General features: G+C 40.0%; 1 protein-coding gene across 24 annotated transcripts in view; it reads left to right on the top strand.

Moving 5' to 3' along the window:
* The window catches only part of LOC111935184 (6-phosphofructo-2-kinase/fructose-2,6-bisphosphatase 4), a 49,697-nt gene that overhangs the window by 16,378 nt on the left and 13,672 nt on the right, over positions 1 to 19,647 (top strand). For 18 of the 24 annotated variants that reach the window (XR_015274859.1, XR_015274867.1, XR_015274861.1 and 15 more), the window contains 11 exons: positions 5,294 to 5,410; positions 8,991 to 9,087; positions 11,387 to 11,453; positions 12,629 to 12,703; positions 13,548 to 13,604; positions 13,936 to 14,057; positions 15,722 to 15,929; positions 16,484 to 16,630; positions 17,181 to 17,285; positions 18,874 to 19,003; positions 19,353 to 19,415. Coding sequence is in view for 17 of the 24 variants with exons in the window: in XM_086845618.1 (XP_086701744.1) it covers positions 5,294 to 5,410; positions 8,991 to 9,087; positions 11,387 to 11,453; positions 12,629 to 12,703; positions 13,548 to 13,604; positions 13,936 to 14,057; positions 15,722 to 15,929; positions 16,484 to 16,630; positions 17,181 to 17,285; positions 18,874 to 19,003; positions 19,353 to 19,415 (1,188 nt within the window). In the remaining 7 variants the exon portion in view is untranslated. Of the gene's footprint in view, positions 1 to 4,525; positions 4,569 to 5,293; positions 5,411 to 8,990; positions 9,088 to 11,386; positions 11,454 to 12,628; positions 12,704 to 13,547; positions 13,605 to 13,935; positions 14,058 to 15,721; positions 15,930 to 16,483; positions 16,631 to 17,180; positions 17,286 to 18,873; positions 19,004 to 19,352; positions 19,416 to 19,647 lie in introns of those variants that run through there. The other 6 variants (XR_015274864.1, XM_086845622.1, XM_086845621.1 and 3 more) reach the window with 2 other exon arrangements.

The following is a 19,647-nucleotide window of genomic DNA, read 5'->3' as shown; positions in this document are numbered from 1 at the left end:
CTAAAAGTTGTAGCAAGTACAGTTGTCTTGGGAAGAAGAAATCTGTTGAGCTGTGCCAGAGTTTAGCTGTCAAGGTCTTTGAAGAGCCAGTTCTTTTAGTCTGTGCTGTACAAGGTCTTCAAGGAGGAGTTGTGTCTGTGTGCAGCCTACTGAGCAGGCAGCTTTTACGGCTGGTGGCACTGGTGCAGCTGAAGTAACTGTTCTGGTGACCTTCCAAAGTCACACCTGAAGGCACTGGAAGTGCATATTGTTATTAATAGCTGTGGCTTGCCTTTTGTGGGCACTTGAGAAAAGTTTTGTCTGTGAATAGGTTGAATTAAAGCTCTTGGCATTGGATGTTCAGATTGCTTTAACTTCTGAATCAAGCAGTGGGCTGTAAACATGGACATTAAAAACAAATAGCCAAGTAGGCCCTAGTGAAAGTTTTTTGGAGAGGCAATCAGAGGATGTTTATAGTGAGAGATAAATAGTGAACTTCCTGTGGTTAAACATTCCCCCCCACTACAGTTAAACACTTTGTTTCCCTACTGCTGCTGGAATTTGGTTATTCTAATAATTGTCATTTGCTGTTGGTACAGCAGTAGAAATGTACATCCAAAAAAAAGTATTGAATTACTGTCTCTGCTCTAAAGAACTCTACCCTTTGAGCACGTGCTGCTTGTGTGTATTCATGCTCCTAATCCTAGGAACTGAAAATAGGAGAGCGAATGAGGTGAGGACGGTGCCTGAGGAGCAGGATGTGTGATGGGATCGTTGCTGTTGGCATCAGAGCTGTAGGAAGCAAAAGGTGACCCTGAGGAAGTGAATGACAGAGCAGCTTGGAGCAGCTGGTAGCACAAGGCTGGCCTGGGGACAAATGAGAATTCTGAATTCCTTGTACTGAGGTGATGTTAAAAACATTCTGGTTTGAGCAAAAAGAGGAGAGACAAATTAGAAGATAATGGGCTTCTTCTGGTCTAGCAGCAGATGCTTCTCAGGAAGAACAGGAGGATAGGGAACTCATCCCCATGGGATGCAAAGAAGGGAGACTGGTTGTCATCACTGATCAAAAGGATATGATGGATGGTTAGCTTGGATAAGTGATGGATAAATCATGTAGGGTTAACCTTATTATTTGGAAGGGTGATTGTGTTGGTTTAAAGTCAGAGATACGAGGCTCTAGATAGTACAGGATTTTTGGAGAACAGGCCTTGAATTGAAGGCTGTAGAAACTGCAAGAACACTTTGTAAACTTCAGATCTCTAACAGTAACAGCTTGATACAAAAAAAAACATCCGTCCTTAACACATACAAGGAAAAAAACAAAATCTAATTCTGGGTCAAAGGAAAGGACAGCTGATAATTTGTTTGGTACTAAGTGAACCTGGAAAATATCAACTCTTGACTCTGATTTCACAAGATCCATGAGAGTTTTGAGGGCTGATGAATTGCAGCACAGCTGATCTAGATTGTTCCATGTCCCACTTTGGTTTCACAACCTTTTTTTGCATTTGCATTATTTCACAATAGAGTCTTAAGAGGCAAGAAATAAACATGTAATTTATTTTTCCTTGGCTGTTAAGTCTTAAACTTTAGAAGGGTAGGCAGTCATAATTTTGCTCTTGAACTGCAACTTGCTGTGTTGTAATGTTTAAGAAATATTGAACTGGGATAATGGCTTTGCTTCAGTTGCAGCACTTCATCACTTGGCCGTTTTCTCTCACTATTCGGTATTTTGGGTGTGTTTTTTTCTGTGTACCCAGTCTTTGTTGATGCTGTTTATAAACAAGCACTCTTAAATGCATATATTACAAGCATCTGTTTTGTAGAAAAAACTGACTAAAGTCTTACAGCATCTTTAGCAAGTGATGGTGTACAACCTATAAGTTTTGTTTTACTGTTCTGAGTGCTTATGTTTCTCTAACAAAATCAGTGTTGATGGCACATCCACAGGTTGGGGCTGTCAGAAACCCTTAGGAGTTACATATGCGAAGCAGTAGAAAAACGAGTTTGTTTTCTGGAGACTTGACTGTGTAGAGATATTTCTGGAGATAAACCAGACAATCCAGTGGTAAGGGAGAAAGCTGCCCTTAGGAGTCTGCCTTGGCTCTAACTCACACACCTGTAACTCACACTGGAAATTTTCTTTAATATAAATTGAACGATGGTGAGGTGCTGTGGAAGGGGGGCTTGAACGCTGTGCCGCTGGGAAACCAGGAATTACATACATGTAACTTGTGGTATGTTTGGTTATTTTTATCAACCTACTTCCTCATGTCAAGTTTGCTTATGTTTCTTCAAGGGAAAATGTAAGCCATGAGACACTGATATTGAAAATACCTTCATGGGAATGAATATTCCTCCCTGCTTGCAGTGAGTGTTGGCAGTATTCTGCTGCAAAAGCTGTGGTTTAGATAAAGTGAAAGATAATTAATTTATTTGGAGTAATTGTTATATCCTTGGAACTTTACTTTCTGTTCTGGTCTTTTTTATTCAACTACTGAACAAAATTAAGCCTTGTTAATTGCACAGGATCATAAGGGAGGAAATAAAGTTTGCTGTACCGAGTCTTTGTGTGTTGGGAATGCTACACTGAGGTATGGAAGAGGTAAAATAGCTGCTTTGTATGCTTTTATTTTTAGTCCTGCCATTTAGCTGTGAATGGGCTGTTTTGGCCAGCACAGGTGCATTTGACTTCTACTTCCCAATGCACAGGTGTGTTTGTCACTAAGTGCCACCTGTGCAGGTGGTGTGAGGCTGCAGCCACTGGTGGCCATCTGATCCAGAACGCCAAACATTTTTTTAGTGCCCTGAATTTTAGACTGTGAACTGCCATCCTCTTGTTAAAGACAAACACTGAGGAATGGCATGTCCTGTAGCACCATGTCCTGTGTAGTGTTGTTTACAGGGCTGTGGCATTTGTAAAAGCAGAGTATTTGGGATCATTGGCATCAGTGGTATTCCTCCTTACAAAGACAGGGACAACTGTCTTTATAGATTAAAACCACTCTTGGTCAACCTGGCACCTAATGAGAGTAAGATTGCCACTTGTTTGATTGGGATAATTCTCTTGGTTTCTGCTCTGTGGTTTTCCACCAGAATGGTTGGAATAACAGGTGAGATGTGCCTGTTAAACTGGACACATGGTGTTCTAAGAAAGGCAACTTTTGCCAGTTTTGTACTTTCTTTGAGGAAATCTATGTAAAAATGCAGGTGGTAGCAGGCACACTGAATGTCCCTCGTGCACGTTGTAGTTGCTTGCTCTTGTTTGCTGCTTGGTTAGAAAATCTATTACAAACCCATGCAGGCAGTAAGACTTAATTTAGAAATTTAGCTGTTGGTATGATCTGTGAAGCAACCATTAAAGTGGTTTGCAGGTCTTTTCATGACTGTTTCCCAGCCTGTAGTTTTACTCCAGTACAGGTTTATCGCTGCATTACCAAAAGACAAATGTTCTGTAAGAAGGAAAAATTGATATGGCTGACCTCAGAAGCAGAGAAAAAAAAAAAGAAAAAAAAAAAGAAGAGTTGCTCTAAGAATAAAAAGTTGGTAAATTCTGCTTGTAATGGGTAGAAAAGCCCATTAAGCACAGTTACTTGCAGAGCAGGAGCAGATGGGGCTCTGTACAGAGCCTTTCTATACAGATCCTGGTTTGTCTTTTACAGTTCTTACTTCCCTGCTTGTACTTAAAAATTGTTCAAAACTTGAGCTAGGTGTTTCAGGTGAAGAAACACCTGTTTTTTGAATAGGCTTTGAAGAAAAATATCTTCTCTTAAAATTTCTAGGGGCTCAGGGGTTTCTCTCATCTCAGTATTTTACTGTATTGTCTTTAAAGCTGTAAGGAAGGCTGTTAAGCTTAATAAGCACTGTGCTCTTGGCACTCCATAATCTTGGTTGTTTCCCTAGAGACTTCCTTCACCCTCTTGGGGAAGGGATTCACAGCCTGAACATATGACAAAGAGGAAAAGAAATTGTAACCTTTCTTGTATAGGCTTCTGCACAGAGGAACTTACTCTGAGGACTTCTATCAGTGTCCTTCCACAGACTTGGTCATGTTTGGATGGATGTGTTTTGGTTTGCATTTAGTTCCCTGTAGCCTTCATTACCGGGAGTAGTTGACTGTTTCATGGATTTGAGGCTGGGTACCATTTTACCTCCTCTCCCTCATGAAAAATAGTGTATTTTTAATGTTTTTTGGTTTGTGTCTTTCAATGTGCATATTAAAACAGTACATCTGCCTTTGCTAATCTGCATATTCTTTTTTGATGTGTTATGTGAACTATCTGCACCAGATTTATGCAAGTGACTTTGTGGGATGGGACTTGGCGAATCCAAAGCCTGGGAATCTTGAGCAATCACAGTCCTTTGTACAGCAGTTCAGTTATGCCTTACAGCTAATCACGGAGATATGGTCATTTGGAATGAATTAATATCTCCTCTGTCGAGGCACCTAGGAAATTGATACATGTGTGGATTGTATAGAAATTAATTCCCTTAAAAATAGAGGGTGGAGGGAGCTGGTGGTATCTGCACCACTTTAATATCTTCTTTCTTTTTAGGCAGTTCCTTGTAGCTGTGATTAATGCAAGGTATCCTTAGTTTCGTGCTATTAAAATGTTGATAAACTTGTGATTTGAAAGGAAATGCCTCAAGGTTTTCAGATTATACATACAATTCCTTCAGCGTCCTACAGTGTTGAGGTTTATTTTTTCTTTTAATTAAATGCTCTGGCTTTAAGTGTGTACATATATCTATATCAGATTATTGTACTTGATTGTGTAGAATACCTGTGTCTTATTCTCTGTAACGGCCAAAATGAGCTCTGCTCAAGAGAGATTTTAGTGTTAATTATCCTTAAAGGAGAAATAATCAGTAGTGAGTAGCATGTCTTACTATAATGTATTAAGCTGCATCTGTCATGCTTATTTTGCTCAAAATCAAGAAGACTGAGCAGTATGTAGGTGTTGTCTTAAAAATGTAAAAATTATTTTAAAAGCTGTACACCTTGCTGTTTCCTTTCAATGCAAGCACCGCACTAAGGCATAAGATGCTCCTTTATAGAGGGAAAGGTTTCCTTTCTTTCGGTATTGTTTCTGTGTGCAAATACACAGGTTTCTGCTTTTCTGCCTGCTTACACCTCACATGTCCATCACTGCACTACCACTGACTCCTCTTTCCAAAATTCAGCATAGGAAAGGTGGTCAGATTCATTGTCCTTGGAGAGCTGGCAGAGAGGGGTTTTTCACTGCAGCAGCAGTCTTTGCTTTGTGGGAATGCTGCTGGTAAATCCTGGTTTCCTGTGTTTCTGTTCCAGTATGTATGACCAATTGCCCTACTCTGATTGTCATGGTGGGTCTCCCAGCAAGAGGAAAAACCTACATCTCGAAGAAGCTGACACGCTACTTAAATTGGATTGGAGTGCCTACGAAAGGTGATGGGTTTACTTTTGTTTACATCAGAAGGACAGGGCACAATGTTAGGTGGTTTATAAACCTGATTTCCAGTAATTTTCTTGCCCAGTTTTGACTACTTAAAATCCTTATGCTATGTTAATATATTTTTAAGCAGTAACAGACAGGCACATTGCTGTTTTAAGTGTTAATTGATCAAATTATTTTGGCTCTCCCTTTACCTCCTTGTTCTGCCAGGTGCCTAAATCAACCTTTCCCCCATATCATTAACCACTGCCCTTTTTTGTTTATTTATTTTTTCCTTCTTTTCCTTTTTTCATGTGGCTGAAAAGGAATGTTGTTTACAAACAGCTGAACAGTCGGCACTTCTGGGTTAAACTTCCCGACTTCTCCATCTTTTTTTCTCTGTGAACTTTGTGCTACTTGCAATTCTCTACTTCTTTGTGTTTGTGGAATGACTTGCAGTTCTTTGTCTAAATACTAAGAGCCCAAGGACTGAGGCAGCCAGTTGCTACTTATTATCACCTTCTTAAGGATTTGTGTGTGTGTTTTGGGCAGGAAATGGCTCAGATTGGCTGTGCCAAGGACCTGGCTGGGCTGCTGTGGTATTTTGTGGGCCCAGTAAACAGGACCTAAGTCCATTTGAGGTTCTGAGAAGCCACCTCCCCTTCCTTCTCCTCTCTGCAAAAGAGCAGGACATATTTGGTGTGCTGTCATTCAGTGTCCAGTCCAGTAATAGTAGCTTTATGCTAGTTAATAATTTAAACAACATTAAACACATGCTAAAGTGTGGAGTTTTGGCTGGCTATTCAGAGATGTATTTCCTAGTAGCTCTAAGAAGTCAAGATGAAAAATTCTTGCCTATATTTAAACTGTCTTTTGATTTTAGGCTAAATCTTTTTGTGTGGGTGTTTTCTTAAGTTTTTAGGAGCTTGTTTAATGTGCTTTATTTAGGAGAGACATTATGGAGGATATATTATATTGTTTGAGAGTTAACAGGATTTAAATTATCACTTAATTTTGACTGTTTTCACATGGTTTAACCCTTCTGATGACCAGTGTCAGCTAGTTCAGAGTTCAGTTTTATCCATTAGGCTTAAATGAAATAACAATCCAAGCAGTTTAGCCTATATCCAAGGTGACAAAATGCTTGTATGTTAGATATACATGTAACTTAAATTTATGAGATGTATTATCTATAAATGTCATTGAGTTTGAGCACTTCACTGTGTGAACTTTGACAAGCAGAAGTCCAGTATTGGACAACAGGCAAGATATTATCCACATCTGGCTCATGCTTGGTTGAATCCCAAATACTAATTTTACTGTAGATGGGTTTTGGCTCAGCTGTAGGAAAAATTCTGTGGGCTACTGTGAACAGCACATCAGAAAACACACACTTGTGCTTGATGAAAACCAGGTAGAGCATTGCTGCCCAGTTTTATGAAAATATGCAACAGAAAGTTGCCATATGAACCCCTGTCCTGGCATTATTGTTTGTCTTTGTTAGGGAGGGTGACTGAGATTTTCTCAGAAAACCACAGAGCCTTTCTGTCTGTGACTTCAGTGATGCAATTTTACTGAAGTCAAAGTCAATGTAAAGCACCTCACTGCCTGGCTGAGGCAATAGATGACATTTTCCCTAATTTTTCCAGTCAGTGGGACTGAACTGATACAGGATCAGTATCAAGTAGCCCTAACATCTGCTACCCTTTGGCTCTTAATGTCTTAAAATTAGTGTGTGCTTAATTTAGCAAGAGTTCTTGTTCTCTGTGACAGATGGTTCAAATTATGAGGTTATGTAAACCAGAAAAAAGATGAATGCCATCTTTTCATGTGACATTGAGCAAGCTGGAGAGTTCAAGAACAGAAGGTGGAGGTAAATAGCCCAGGTTTGGTGATGGTTGAATCATTTCGGCCGTCATTTCTGTGTTTTCTTCCTTCCCAAATCCTCTGTTGTTTAGAATGTGAAATGGTTAAAAGTACAGGGAACTTTTGTTTGTGCTTTTTGAAGGAAATGAGGTCAATTAGATGTCTGAATAGAATTGTGGTTTTGAGACACTAAGCCTTGGAAGCTTTTTTGAATAGTTGTGGTTGTGATACCAGTTAGCTTTGGGAAACTTTTCCATAGGCGTGGCTGCTAAGAAAAAAGGCTGAAGCTTGTCCCACTAGATAGCACTTTTTCCTTTGCTGTGCATGGCCCTCTGGCAGTAACTATTCCTTCTCACGAAACTCATTATTTTTGATTGTTGAAATGCTTTTGTCTGACAACACTTGCCATCTGAACTTCTTGCACCTTCTGTTTGTTTTACAAGGATCCACCTTTTCATGTAGCCACTGTGGCCAGTGCTCATCAAAACCATCACAGAATCACCTGGATTGTTCTATAATCCATGCCACGAAAAATTCTATCAACACTGCTGAGCTCAAACAAAACTTGACCTTTGGGGGGAAAAAAATTGTGTCTTTATCCTCTGCCTCCAATCCCAACAGCAATCTGTATACAGCAGCTGGTTCTTGAACTCTTTTATTCTGTGTCTTTTTTTCTTAACTACAACCTTATAATTGTGTCTACAGCTTCTTTTTCTCTTTCCAGAAATGAAGTCTGGCAAATAGAGTTGTATCTTGGCAGCATCTCAAACAGAATACTTCAGTGTGGTTTAATGTTAAAAAAAAACAGAACCAAAGGCTTTGCAGGTCAACAGAAAAAAACCTGTGGGTCTGAAACAACTAAAACATTAATTGCATTTCAGGGACTTGCTTTCAGAGGCATTGAATGAAATTAATTAGGGTTCAGTGTCATTCTGCTCTGCTGCGAAGCAGAACTGTCTTGCTCTAATCCCATACTTGATATTGTGGCTGTGTTTGGGCATGAACCTTTTGCATCTTTGCCCAGATGAGGAGTAGATGTTTTTTGACCACTGACATGAGATCACAGTGAGATTGTTTCATACTTAGGATGATATTTAAATTATTTTTTTGCTTTAGCGATTTATCTTTTTTTGTTTGTTTTTCTAGTAAGTGGGACAAGGACTGTGAAATACTAATCCTTAAGGAATAGCAGCATTTGAGCAGAGTTCTGGAAAAATCTTTCCAATACTGGAATTTTAAGTTTTGTTTACCTAAAGCAAGATTGTTTAGTTCTATTTAGAGCTCTGCTTTGCTTAAATAAGAGCTGTAAGTTTTGGGAGGTGCTGTCTGAATACTGTTTCACTGTACATATACATAGAAGAAAAGACTAATAATAATAATAATAAAATATTATTAATAACAATTACTAGTCCTTTATAGACTTTGAGTAACCCCTGAAAAGGAGGAAGAGAATTTGTTTTTGTTGTCCAGGCAGACTGGCAGACAAAGGCACTACAGTGTGGCTGCTGAAGTGGAGTGACTACAGCCCAAATGTTCTTTAGCTGTTTCCAAGATTCATTGCTGTCATGCTATTTTAAAACTCCCAAAACACGAAAAGTATGATACATTGACTTCTTACAGGCTGAGTTATTTTATCTTTGCAGGAAGTTTGCTTTCAAAGTTGTCATAACTTTTGTCCTTCTCACGTGACTGTTGCTGGCTCTCGCTAATACTGGTTTCTCTTGGCAGAATTTAATGTCGGTCAGTATCGTCGAGATTTGGTGAAAAAGTATAAATCCTTTGAATTCTTCCTGCCTGACAATGAAGAAGGCTTGAAAATCAGGAAGTAAGTTTTGATTGTTGGTACACCATGCTAATAATATTAAAATGATATCCTGTGTAATTTGCTCTTAGAGATGGCTTGAAGTTGCATTTTTGTATGATCAAGAAGACCCTTAAGGGATACTACAGGAAAAGACATTCTAGAGACGGTGGAACAGTGATTTCTTTAGGTTGATTAAAGTCTGGGGCTCTTTTTTTCTTGATTGTTTCATCTCAAGCATCAAAAATGGAGAGAAGTCCTTCTTGATTCCTTTTCATTAGGATGTGACTACTGTTATTCCTGTAGATACTCTAGGACATTTTCACTCAAAAACTATTTTAACAGTTAGTTGGAACTTTTCCTACCTTTTTGTAAGGTATCAGCTAATAGATGTGACTTTCTACTGCATAATTCCTAAAATCCCATTTTAGAGCTTTTGTTTGCTTCATAAAGGAAAAAAAACATGTAAGTGCTTTTCTTTTTGATTTGCATAGTGAAATTGTTCATCTGGAGCACTTTGAATGTATTCATCATTATCTGCTTAAATGAGTGAGAATCAATGTGTTAATTTTCTCTCTGAAACTGTGTTTTTTGCCACCATGCAGGTGCCTCATTCAGTCCATCAATCCACAGCCTCAAAAATTGCCATGTTTTGCTAATGCTGTGAAAAGCAAAAAGAGAATGAGCTTGTGTTCAGATGAAGCATTTGAGTCTCTGCTTTTGCCTGGAAAGAGGCTGTGCTTTAATGTAGGGACAGACCTTGTGAAGAAAGGATAGATGGGGAGAAAGGTCAGAGCAAGAGGCAACTGTTTCTTTGAGAAGATCAAATGAAAAGACCTTTTGATTTTCTTCAACATTCACTGTACTTACTAGTGTGTTCAGGAAAGCACTTAGCACGTGCCATGTGAATTGAGAAGGAAATGAGAAATTTGAGATGGACTGAAATAATATTTATGTAGGCTACTTAGACTATGAGCTGTCTTGTTCTTAATTCAGCTTCCCCTTGCACATCAAAAATGTCTGGACTTTCTTTTGTGACTGTCCCTTGCATTGTCCCCTGTTTCTCTTCTCTTTTTTCCCCCTTAAGCCAAAAGACAGCAGCTTGCATAAGAGCCTCCCAATCCTTGGGGATAAAGAGGTGCATTAGCCTTGCAAGCCACTACCTTTTGCTTACAGGTAGAGCCAAACCTTTTAATGTGCCTCTGTGTCACCTATTAGGCTAAATGGTGAGGGATGTAGCATGAAACGGGGCTGAGTGAGATAATCTGCCTGGTTAGCAATGTGTTAAGAGGGTTTGTATTTATTCAGTGAAGACCTGGGTGATGAATCTCAGCTCCTGACATCTGTTGACTGTGCTAATGTGGAAATACTGTCAGGATCCAAAAGCCTTCATTTCTCTTTCAAAATAAGTCTGTGCTTGCAGAAGATGGTAAATAGAGGAGTTATGAATTTCAGTCTGGAAGTCAAAATTCAGGAGTACTGCAGGGAAGGGCTGTTGAAATGGGCAGGCTTTTATGTTGGTAGTGCAAAGAGGCTGTACTTACTGGGAATAAATGGGGCTTTGTTCTGCTAACAAGTAAATCGTGTACAATGTTGCCCTCCAGCATAAATGACGTGTTAGGAATTATAATGGACTTTGAAGATAATGCTAGTGCTGGGGACACAGTTGCATATTCATATGTTCTTGTCCAGATTTAAGGCAAGTGTAAAGTGTTAGGGTGGGGATTTTTGGTGTTTGTGTCCTCAGTTGTCTCCAGTACTTATTTACACTGGATTGGTGACTGCAGTGGGATGATATTTCACCTCAGTCACCAATACCTGATGTTACCTTTGTTCCGCTCTCTGCTTTAAAAAATTTTTCTTTACATGAGCAGTTTTTGCACAGTAGCTCAAAAGAGAGTGAGTAGATTACTGAAAAAGTTGTCTCTTCACTTCAACTTAGTGCCACAAGATAAACCCCTTAAATTGGTTTATCTTATTTTGTGAATCAAATTAAGAAGCAGTTATGTATGGATAGGTAATTGGGAAAAGCATATGGTTGCAGGGATGTTTCAGTGATGTTATTTTAGATCAGTGAAGTGCATCCTGATCAGCAAAGTTGATGGGCGTTCTGTGGATGTGTAGCTGTGTTAGAGAAGAGCAAGGTGACATGGCCACATTTCCTTAGTGTAGCTTGGCTGACCTCTGTCAGCTTTTCCTTGTGTTTGGAGGCAGGTCTGTGTTTTTGAGATAAATTATCTGATGTTTTCAGGGCACTTGGCTCACAAGTGCATTAACAAAATGCCTTTAACGAGCATTTGACTGTGATTCTTTCCTTCTGAAGACAGTGTGCCTTAGCAGCGCTGAATGACGTCCGGCAGTACCTCAGTGAAGAGAACGGGCACGTGGCTGTAAGTTTCTTGTTGAAGATGCCTTCTTGAGATGCCTCTGCACTGAACACTGTGTGTCTGCTGGATAATACACAGCCTGAGTGATTGCAATAGCTCTCCAGTATACTGGATTTCTTTTCTTTGGCAGTTAGATCTGCCTTGTCGCTGCACTGAACTGAGTGCTGAATTTCAGGGTGATGATGCCATATTGAGCATCATCAATCCTTTGATTGGAGGGGTTAGCTGAGAAGAGGATATAACAGCAAGAAAAAAAGTCCACCTTCTCTCCACATTACTATAGGACACTGGTCCACTATATACCATTAAACACATTTGCCATTTTGCTTGCATGCCTGTTTGATGGTTTAGCGGTCCAAGTGGAAGGTAAAGACTAGCTGAGCAAAAAGTGTCCTCTGTATTTCTTGGCACTTGTTACTGGCATGAAATGTCTGAAGAGAGCAGGAGAAACAGTAAGTTGCAGCATACCTGAGTATTTAATGATGGGATGCAAAACATCAGTGTTTTGATTTGCCATTGCATGTTGAGACTAATTTTTAATTTTTTTTCTTAAGACTACTGACAACAACTCTGGGGTTTTTATTAACTATTCAGGGAAAGCCATTAACTATAAGTTCTGCTGGATACACGAGGTAAATGGTATGCTTTGGCAAACTTCATACTTTAGTAAAAAAATGATGTGTTCAGAGCTAAACTGAGTTCCCAGAAAAATGGCTGTATTGATGGTGTTATTCATGGGCAGGACTTACAACTCTTGCAAGTTTTACACTTGCATTTTGAACAGCCCATTGGACCACAGCATCATTTTTTTGTAGTGTAAGTTCACTAAAAACTTGTGCATTAGTATTTAATACTGATAATGGGCAAGGAGGAAGATTCTCTCCTGTAGTGTGTGCTAGGCTTAAATTCTGATTTCCTTTTCCAAATCGAGAGTTCTGCTAGAATTGATTGCAAAATATTATGAAATTTTAGTATTTAGAAAATAATATGTGTAAAGTAGTAATGTCTTTGTTTTCTTGTTGAGCATGTTGAGATAGAGGGGAAGGGGAAGTGTTTCCATTGCTTTCCTGCACATCGGGGGACTTTAAATCCATATTTTTTTGTTACTAACACAGTGCTTTCCACAGGCTGTGCTGCTTTTTAAATTCCTTTTTCTCTCTCCTTTTAATTGTTCCTAGGTCTTTGATGCTACAAACACAACTCGAGAACGTAGAGAAACTATTTATAAGTTTGGGGAAGAAAATGGATATAAGGTGAGTCAAAGCAAAGCAGTTCTGAGCTATTGCATGGCCAAGTAAGGCAGTGGTAGTTTTGCCCTTATCTGTACTCTTCAGTGGACTAGTACAAGGCACATCCTTCTTGGATGTTTCATCAATAATGTGTTTTGTGTTCCTAAGCATTGTTTGTGATTAGTAGTCATTCAGCCCTCATTTTTGTCATCTTTAGTGTTTGTACTGTTTGGAGCTAAGCTATTTTGTGCTACAGTTTTGTCTTCCTGGACCTGTGGTGATGAGTGCAGTGTCAGAAAGCACATTTAAAGTATGGTTCTTCATGCAGTTCACATCTTTGCTTCAGGAACATGAAGGGGATTCTGTGTTAGTTCTGCACAAACCAAAAACTTTGTGGTTTTCTGCCTTCTGGTTTTACATTTAGCTGTTTTCCAGTCATCTTTTATTTCCTCTAAACTTAATCTTTGTAAGCTTTTGATACAGCAGAACACAAGCCTCTTTATAAGCAAGGTTGCTCCATTAGCTGGGAGGCTTCTAAAATGTTATTTCAGCAATGTTATTACTGCTTGTGGGGCTAACTTGCATCCTCTGCATTTGTTTCTTCCTCTTCCATCCTACGTCTTTTCTACTGTGAGAATTTTCCACTTGCAAACACTGTTGGGGAAAAGAGTACAGGGCATGATGTGTCATGGAATGGTGAGGCAGGAATTTCTGATGAGAGGGTCTGGAGAAGCTTTCTCAGTAAATGGAGGGAAAAAGGCGTTGGTGTGGAAGTGGGTGACATGCTGCTCGTGTATGTTAGTATCCAGAGGTGTTTTCATTCATCTTCCTTCTTCCTCCCTTCTGATCATGTTCATTTGGACTGAAGACTTTTTTTGTGGAGTCTGTGTGTGTCGATCCAGAGGTCATTGCTGCAAACATTGTGGTGAGTAAAGTTTGCTTTAACAGCTTGACATTGGGAGGTTTAAAGTAGCTCAGTAGTTTTAGAAGTACATGATAAGAACTTCCAATAGCAAAACCCCACATTAGCTCTCATTAATGGAAAAAAAAAGTGGGTTTTTTTTTCCCTGTCCATGTGAATGTTACTAGCACAGAAGTTTAATTCTCTGAAGAGTAGGTTGGTTTTTTTTTGCTTTATATGTATTTTAATGAAGTTTCAAAGCTTTTTGTTGTGTTTCCTCACTCCCTATTTCTTTAAACATCCAGGAAGAAGGGAAGGAAACTTAAATACTATTCTTTGGTTTTATTTTAAACAGCAAGTGAAGCTGGGTAGTCCTGACTATGTTGATTGTAGTAATGATGAAGCAACAGAAGACTTCATGAAAAGAATAGAGTGTTACAAGAACTCATATGAAACCTTAGATGAAACTCTGGACAAGTAAGTGATGGAACAGCACTGAGATTATAGCTCGTGATCACAATATTATTAAAAAGTTATTTTAAGCTTTGGGGCATCCTGTACTGGGGATTAGGGCTTTCAAGTCATTATTTTAGTGGCTTGATCTCTCTCTCTCTCTCCTTTGCCAAATTTAGAGAGTGTTGACTCTAGGGGTGTAGCATGGTGACTTCCTTGTTTGAGAAAATTGGCTAGTGAGTCTAGTCTGGGACAATATACTTTTTGATTTTCCCACTTGGAGAATGGTATTTATTCTTCTGGGCTAGAACTGGCATTTAGCAATTATTCCAGACTTTCTACAGTGGTTGGTACTTGTTTTGGTACTTAGAGGAGACATGAGTGATTTGTAAGCATAACTTAATTGGTTGGCATGGTTAAGGTTAATTATGAACACATCAGTCTTAAAATGTGACTTCTGAATTAATTTCTTTGTGCTTGCAAAATTATTCTGCAGATGCAGGGCCGTGAGAAACTGTCTTAGCTACATTATTTATCCTCACACCAAAGCATTCTTCTGGTTTTTATTAACTTTGAACTCTAGAAAATAAGGTAGGGATGAATCACGTGAGGAGGAGCCCCTTTATTCTTGCTGTAGCCCAGGATTTCAGAGTAGGATTTGGAGCTGCAGCCATCCCAGGGTGCTCCTGGTTTGTTCCAGGCCAGAGCTGCTGAGAAGGCTGAGCTGCATTTTAATGTAATTGAGCGTGAGCAGCGTGAAGCCAGTTCAATCGGCTCAGTCCATGCGTGTAATTCCCATGATGGACCTAATGGCTGTGCCTGGCTGGAATGGTAATGATTAACTCCAAGGAACACAGGCAGGAATGAGGGTGCTGATGCCTGTTTCTCACTACCTCAGGTTTTATTATCAGTTTTCTTGTTTTATTGCGGTGTGGTGTCTCAAACGCATCGCTAGAAACTGATAGTGGTTATTTGCAGCTTATGAGACATTTTTCCTTGTGTGAACGAGAGGCTGCTCTAGAATTATAGCTCAGATGATAAAGGATAAGCAGTGAAAATTGAAATTACAAGCTGTCTGATGCTAAGAAAAGGTAGTGGTGGAGTAGATTACAGTACTGTTAACAAAGGGCTGCTCACAGAGCAGTTGAGAAAATGTCTTGTTTCAAACTACTCCCTGGCTCTTCTGCTGCCCTACTTTCTCTGGAGGAATTAATTGAGATGTGTAATTAGTGGCCATTCCTTTTGGCCCCTGGGTGCTATCAGACAAAGACTTGGTGATGGAAAGTGTTTGTAACCTGGGGGAAAAAAACCAACCGGTATTGTAAAATAGATGTATATCTCACTCAACTGTGGAGCTTAAGTGACTCCACTGAATGTCCCTTACAGTGTGTGGGCTGTATTTTTCCAAGAGTAGGATCTAGATTTGGACGAAGTGCAAGTAAAGGAAGCTGAAAAGAAAGTGATGTGAGCAGCCCCACGTGAAGGGAATAGAGTTCATCCTGTGCCTTTGGAGTACTGTATTGTTCCTTAGGACTAATGCATATTCCATGGCTAATGGAGGATTTTTTCATTTCTTTGGCTTGTCGCCCCTTTGTTTTATAATGAGAGAGAGGGTGGAAAAATTGTAGGTACATGCTAATAGCAGCAACGTGGAACCTTACTTTTTTTTTCTAACTTGCTCATGAAAGGGATCTTTCTTACATTAAAATTATGGATGTCGGAAGGAGTTATCTCGTGAACAGAGTGATGGATCACATCCAGAGCCGGATTGTCTACTACCTCATGAATATCCATGTGACTCCTCGGTCAATCTACCTCTGCCGACACGGAGAGAGCGAGCTCAACCTGAAGGGGAGGATAGGAGGAGATCCTGGGCTGTCTGTCAGGGGGAAAGAAGTACGTACGTACCTCCAGCCAGGTGTGACTGTGTTCTGTGTGTTTGTGCTGGGCAGTTGCAGCTTTCCCCCTCTCCAGCCTTTTCCTCTTAACGAGTTTAAAGGACTTCTTTAGTTGTGTGTTTGGGTAGTGGAAACTGGATGGACACTTTGTGTGTTGTGGTTTGTAGTCTTTTATCTGTTTGTCTCTGTTGGCTGAAACTCCTTTTTGTCCTACAGCACAAAACAGTTGGCAAGAGGGCTTTATTTTTTAACTATATTTTTGTGAAGTCCTGACTAGTTGGGTAATTGGGAAAGTGTACACAACTTCAACAAATTTTCCTTTCAGCTTTAAGGAAAGCTACGAACTGCTGAAAACTTCTATTTTCCTTGTACTCCTTTTCTTTCTCCTGTCCCTCTTGGATAATGGAGTAGGTTGTATTTCTTAGCAAAAACTTTGACAGTCTTTTGGAAAAGCTACAGTGAGTTTACAGAGGCTGGAACCCGTGTATTCTCTACTGAACGCCGTGTGTTGGCTCTGAGCCTTCATCTAGTGTCTCTTGTTTTTTTTTCCAGTTTGCCAAAAGCTTGGCACAGTTTATTAATGAGCAAAATATCAAAGATCTGAAAGTTTGGACCAGCCAGATGAAAAGGACAATTCAGACTGCTGAAGCCTTGGGAGTGCCTTATGAGCAGTGGAAAGTTTTAAATGAGATAGATGCAGTAAGTTCTTCTCTTTTAAATGCCTAATAAGTAGCTTTGATTGCTGGGGGTGAAGAAAGTACTTAGTTTTTTAATAATATGTCTTTTGTAGGATAGAAAGTCATTGAAGCTGCTTCTAGAGGCTGGAAATGATTGTGATTCCCTGTAAACAAGGCTAAACGTTTTATTAGATTTTGCCATTGTTAATTTATTTTTCTTTTGTCTTTCCCAGTAAAACATTCCTCTGTAGAAGCATGATGGTACGAAGTTTTGGTTAGTTGGGCTTGGAAAGAATTTTGCTAGCTGGCAATTTCCAGCTCCAGCTGTAAGATATAATAGGAGGTGCAATAGATAAAACATGGCCTTGCTTTGTCCATGGATGTAACTTCACCTCTACAACCACCTCTGAGTCAAGCTGAGTGTCTAGTTTATCATCTGTGACGTTTTTAAGTGACAGAGTAGGAAAATAAACCTGTTAAAGGTTATTTGTATATAGTTTTATTTAAGAGTGATATCTGCTTTTTGCATTACTGGAAATAGATGTTTTTTTAATTGCTTTCGTTACCAACAGGGAGTGTGTGAAGAAATGACATATGAAGAAATACAGGAAAATTATCCGCTTGAATTTGCACTGAGAGACCAAGACAAATACAGATACAGATACCCTAAAGGGGAGGTATGCTATATTTAATTTCTCAGGTTGAAGGGCTTCCTTGTCTTCTTGCATACATGCATGCTGGCTTTAGGAAGGAAAAATATTTTTTTAAATTAATGGAAAGTTTGTTCCTTTCTTTGTGGAAAAGCACATAGGATCCTGCAAGGATTGAGCCCAGATCACTTCATTTGATTAAGGGCTTGAAAACTAAAACCATAAATATAGAAAAACAGTGGAGAGCTTGGATCTTGTGGGCATCATTCCCGTGCTGGTCCTGCAGTGATAAAGCAGGAGGAATTATTGCAGGGCTTCAACTGTTACAAACTTGCTGCTAAGATGCCCTGTTTCTGTTCATCCCTGCTCTTGGTGGTGGCTGTTTTGCAGGCAGCTCTGGTTGAAATGCTGGGGAAATGTCCAGCTATATTATTGAACTCCTTGCCTCCAGGAAAATAAACTTGCTGGTGGTTTTTCTCAAGCAGCCCTACAGTGCAGTGATGGCCAGATGGTCACAGGGCCATTGGTGGGGGCTGAGGGTCTGGGCAGCAGGGAGGAGGGATTGGCCCAGCTGCACCTGCTTGAGTTGTGAGGAAGCAGAGCTCTGCCTTCTTCCTTAGGAGCAATCACTGTGACAAGAGCACTGTCCCTGGTAGCGTGACCCTGGCCTGCTAATGAGGCAGTCATTAAGTTGCAAAGTTCTCCTCATGCATTTGGTCGACTGTGCCTTGTGGGGATGAGTTGGTTTCATTTATCCAAGGCAGTTTTCTGTCTGAGAACAGTGAGGGGTTTGTACAGCTCTCTGGGGCTGGGGGTTTTCTGTTGTCCAGGGCTCAGTCAGCAGTCCCCCCATCTGGGGACCAGGGTGAAGGTTTAGTGCTGTGCTCGGTCCCTGCCCCGCTGGGCAACGTGCTGAGCTCTCCACATGTGCAGTACATGACACATTCTGGACATAAGTGACGCATTTTGGAAGTACTTGGCACATTTTGGAAGCAGAGTCTTTACCCTGGATGTGAAATTCAATCCAGTTGTGCCTATGCAGGAGCCCTGCTGTTCACCTGCAGCAGCAATTCCCTGTGCATCACCAGGCAGGACAGGTCACCAGCAAGTCCTTGTGCTGATGCTTGGTGGGACGGTGGCTGCTGTCACCAGGCCAGTCCAACATGCCCACAGCTTCTTTTGAAAGGGCAGCCTGAACAAGTCAGGCTTTGTGAATTCTTTGCGTGCTGACTGTTGGCTGGGCTTCCTAGATTTGGGCTTGGAAGAGAGATGCTTTTGAAGATGAGCTATGGAAAATAACCTGTAAGACTCATATTTGCAGATGTGAATTAAATCCTAGGGATTTTGTGGAAATTCTTGATCAAAGTGGCTAATTTAATAAAGCTTTTCCATGAGGGAGACTTGTTTTGTTATATGTATAATAAAATGTGTTACATGTATGCTGAGGTCTGAACTGTGTTCTTAGTTTAATGAAAATTATTACTGCAGTATTTGTCTGTACACTAAATAACATTTAGAAGATGACTAATATGAAGTTAAGTTCCCCTCTATATACATAAACAGTTCAAAGAGTTTTCCCTTTTTAATGTGCTCTGTGTTTCTCCTCTCCACCCAGTCTTATGAAGATCTTGTTCAGAGGCTGGAGCCAGTAATTATGGAACTCGAAAGGCAGGAAAATGTGCTTGTCATTTGTCACCAAGCTGTCATGCGCTGTTTGCTCGCATATTTCCTTGACAAGCCCGCAGGTAAGTCTTCCTTGATATATTAGTCTTGTGTTTTTAATAATTTACTGCTTAAGGTTCCAAACAGTAAATTCTAACAGTTTGCTCTATCATCAGAGGCTGGTTTTGCTAGGCAGGTACCCAAGTGTATTTTTTTGTATTTGACCCCCACATGAAACCTGGAGGTTGCTGTTATTGAGCTGCTCCTCGCCTGAAATACTTTTGTTTTTTGCTCTGATTAGCATCTCTGTTGCATGCTAGGAAAACAGATACCTTGTTAGGTAAAAAGTCATTCAAGTAGTTGACCTGAAACATAAGAGAAAATTCTCTTGTAACCTGCATTTCATGTGGAATTTGTGATTTGATTTCTCAGAACAACTGCCCTACCTGAAGTGCCCACTGCATACTGTCTTAAAGCTAACCCCGGTGGCTTATGGTAAGTGCAATCATATATATTTAATATATATGTCTGGCTATACTGTCTCTGTCATCAGGAAAGGTGGTGAAGCATTTAAAACACACTTTATGTTGCTTTAAAATAGTTAGGTTTGACATCGCATGTATGCCTGCAGAGCTTTGCTGGAATAAATGAATCTTGTGGATTACCCTTGCTTTGCCTCGTGCCAGGAAACACATATGTGTTGCTGGAAGGCCTGAAACCACCAGTG

The sequence above is a fragment of the Cyanistes caeruleus genome, chromosome 11 (assembly GCF_971803275.1).
Source record: "Cyanistes caeruleus chromosome 11, bCyaCae1.hap1.1, whole genome shotgun sequence".
NCBI lineage: Eukaryota > Metazoa > Chordata > Aves > Passeriformes > Paridae > Cyanistes > Cyanistes caeruleus.
This window is presented reverse-complemented; position numbering and strand designations above follow the sequence as displayed.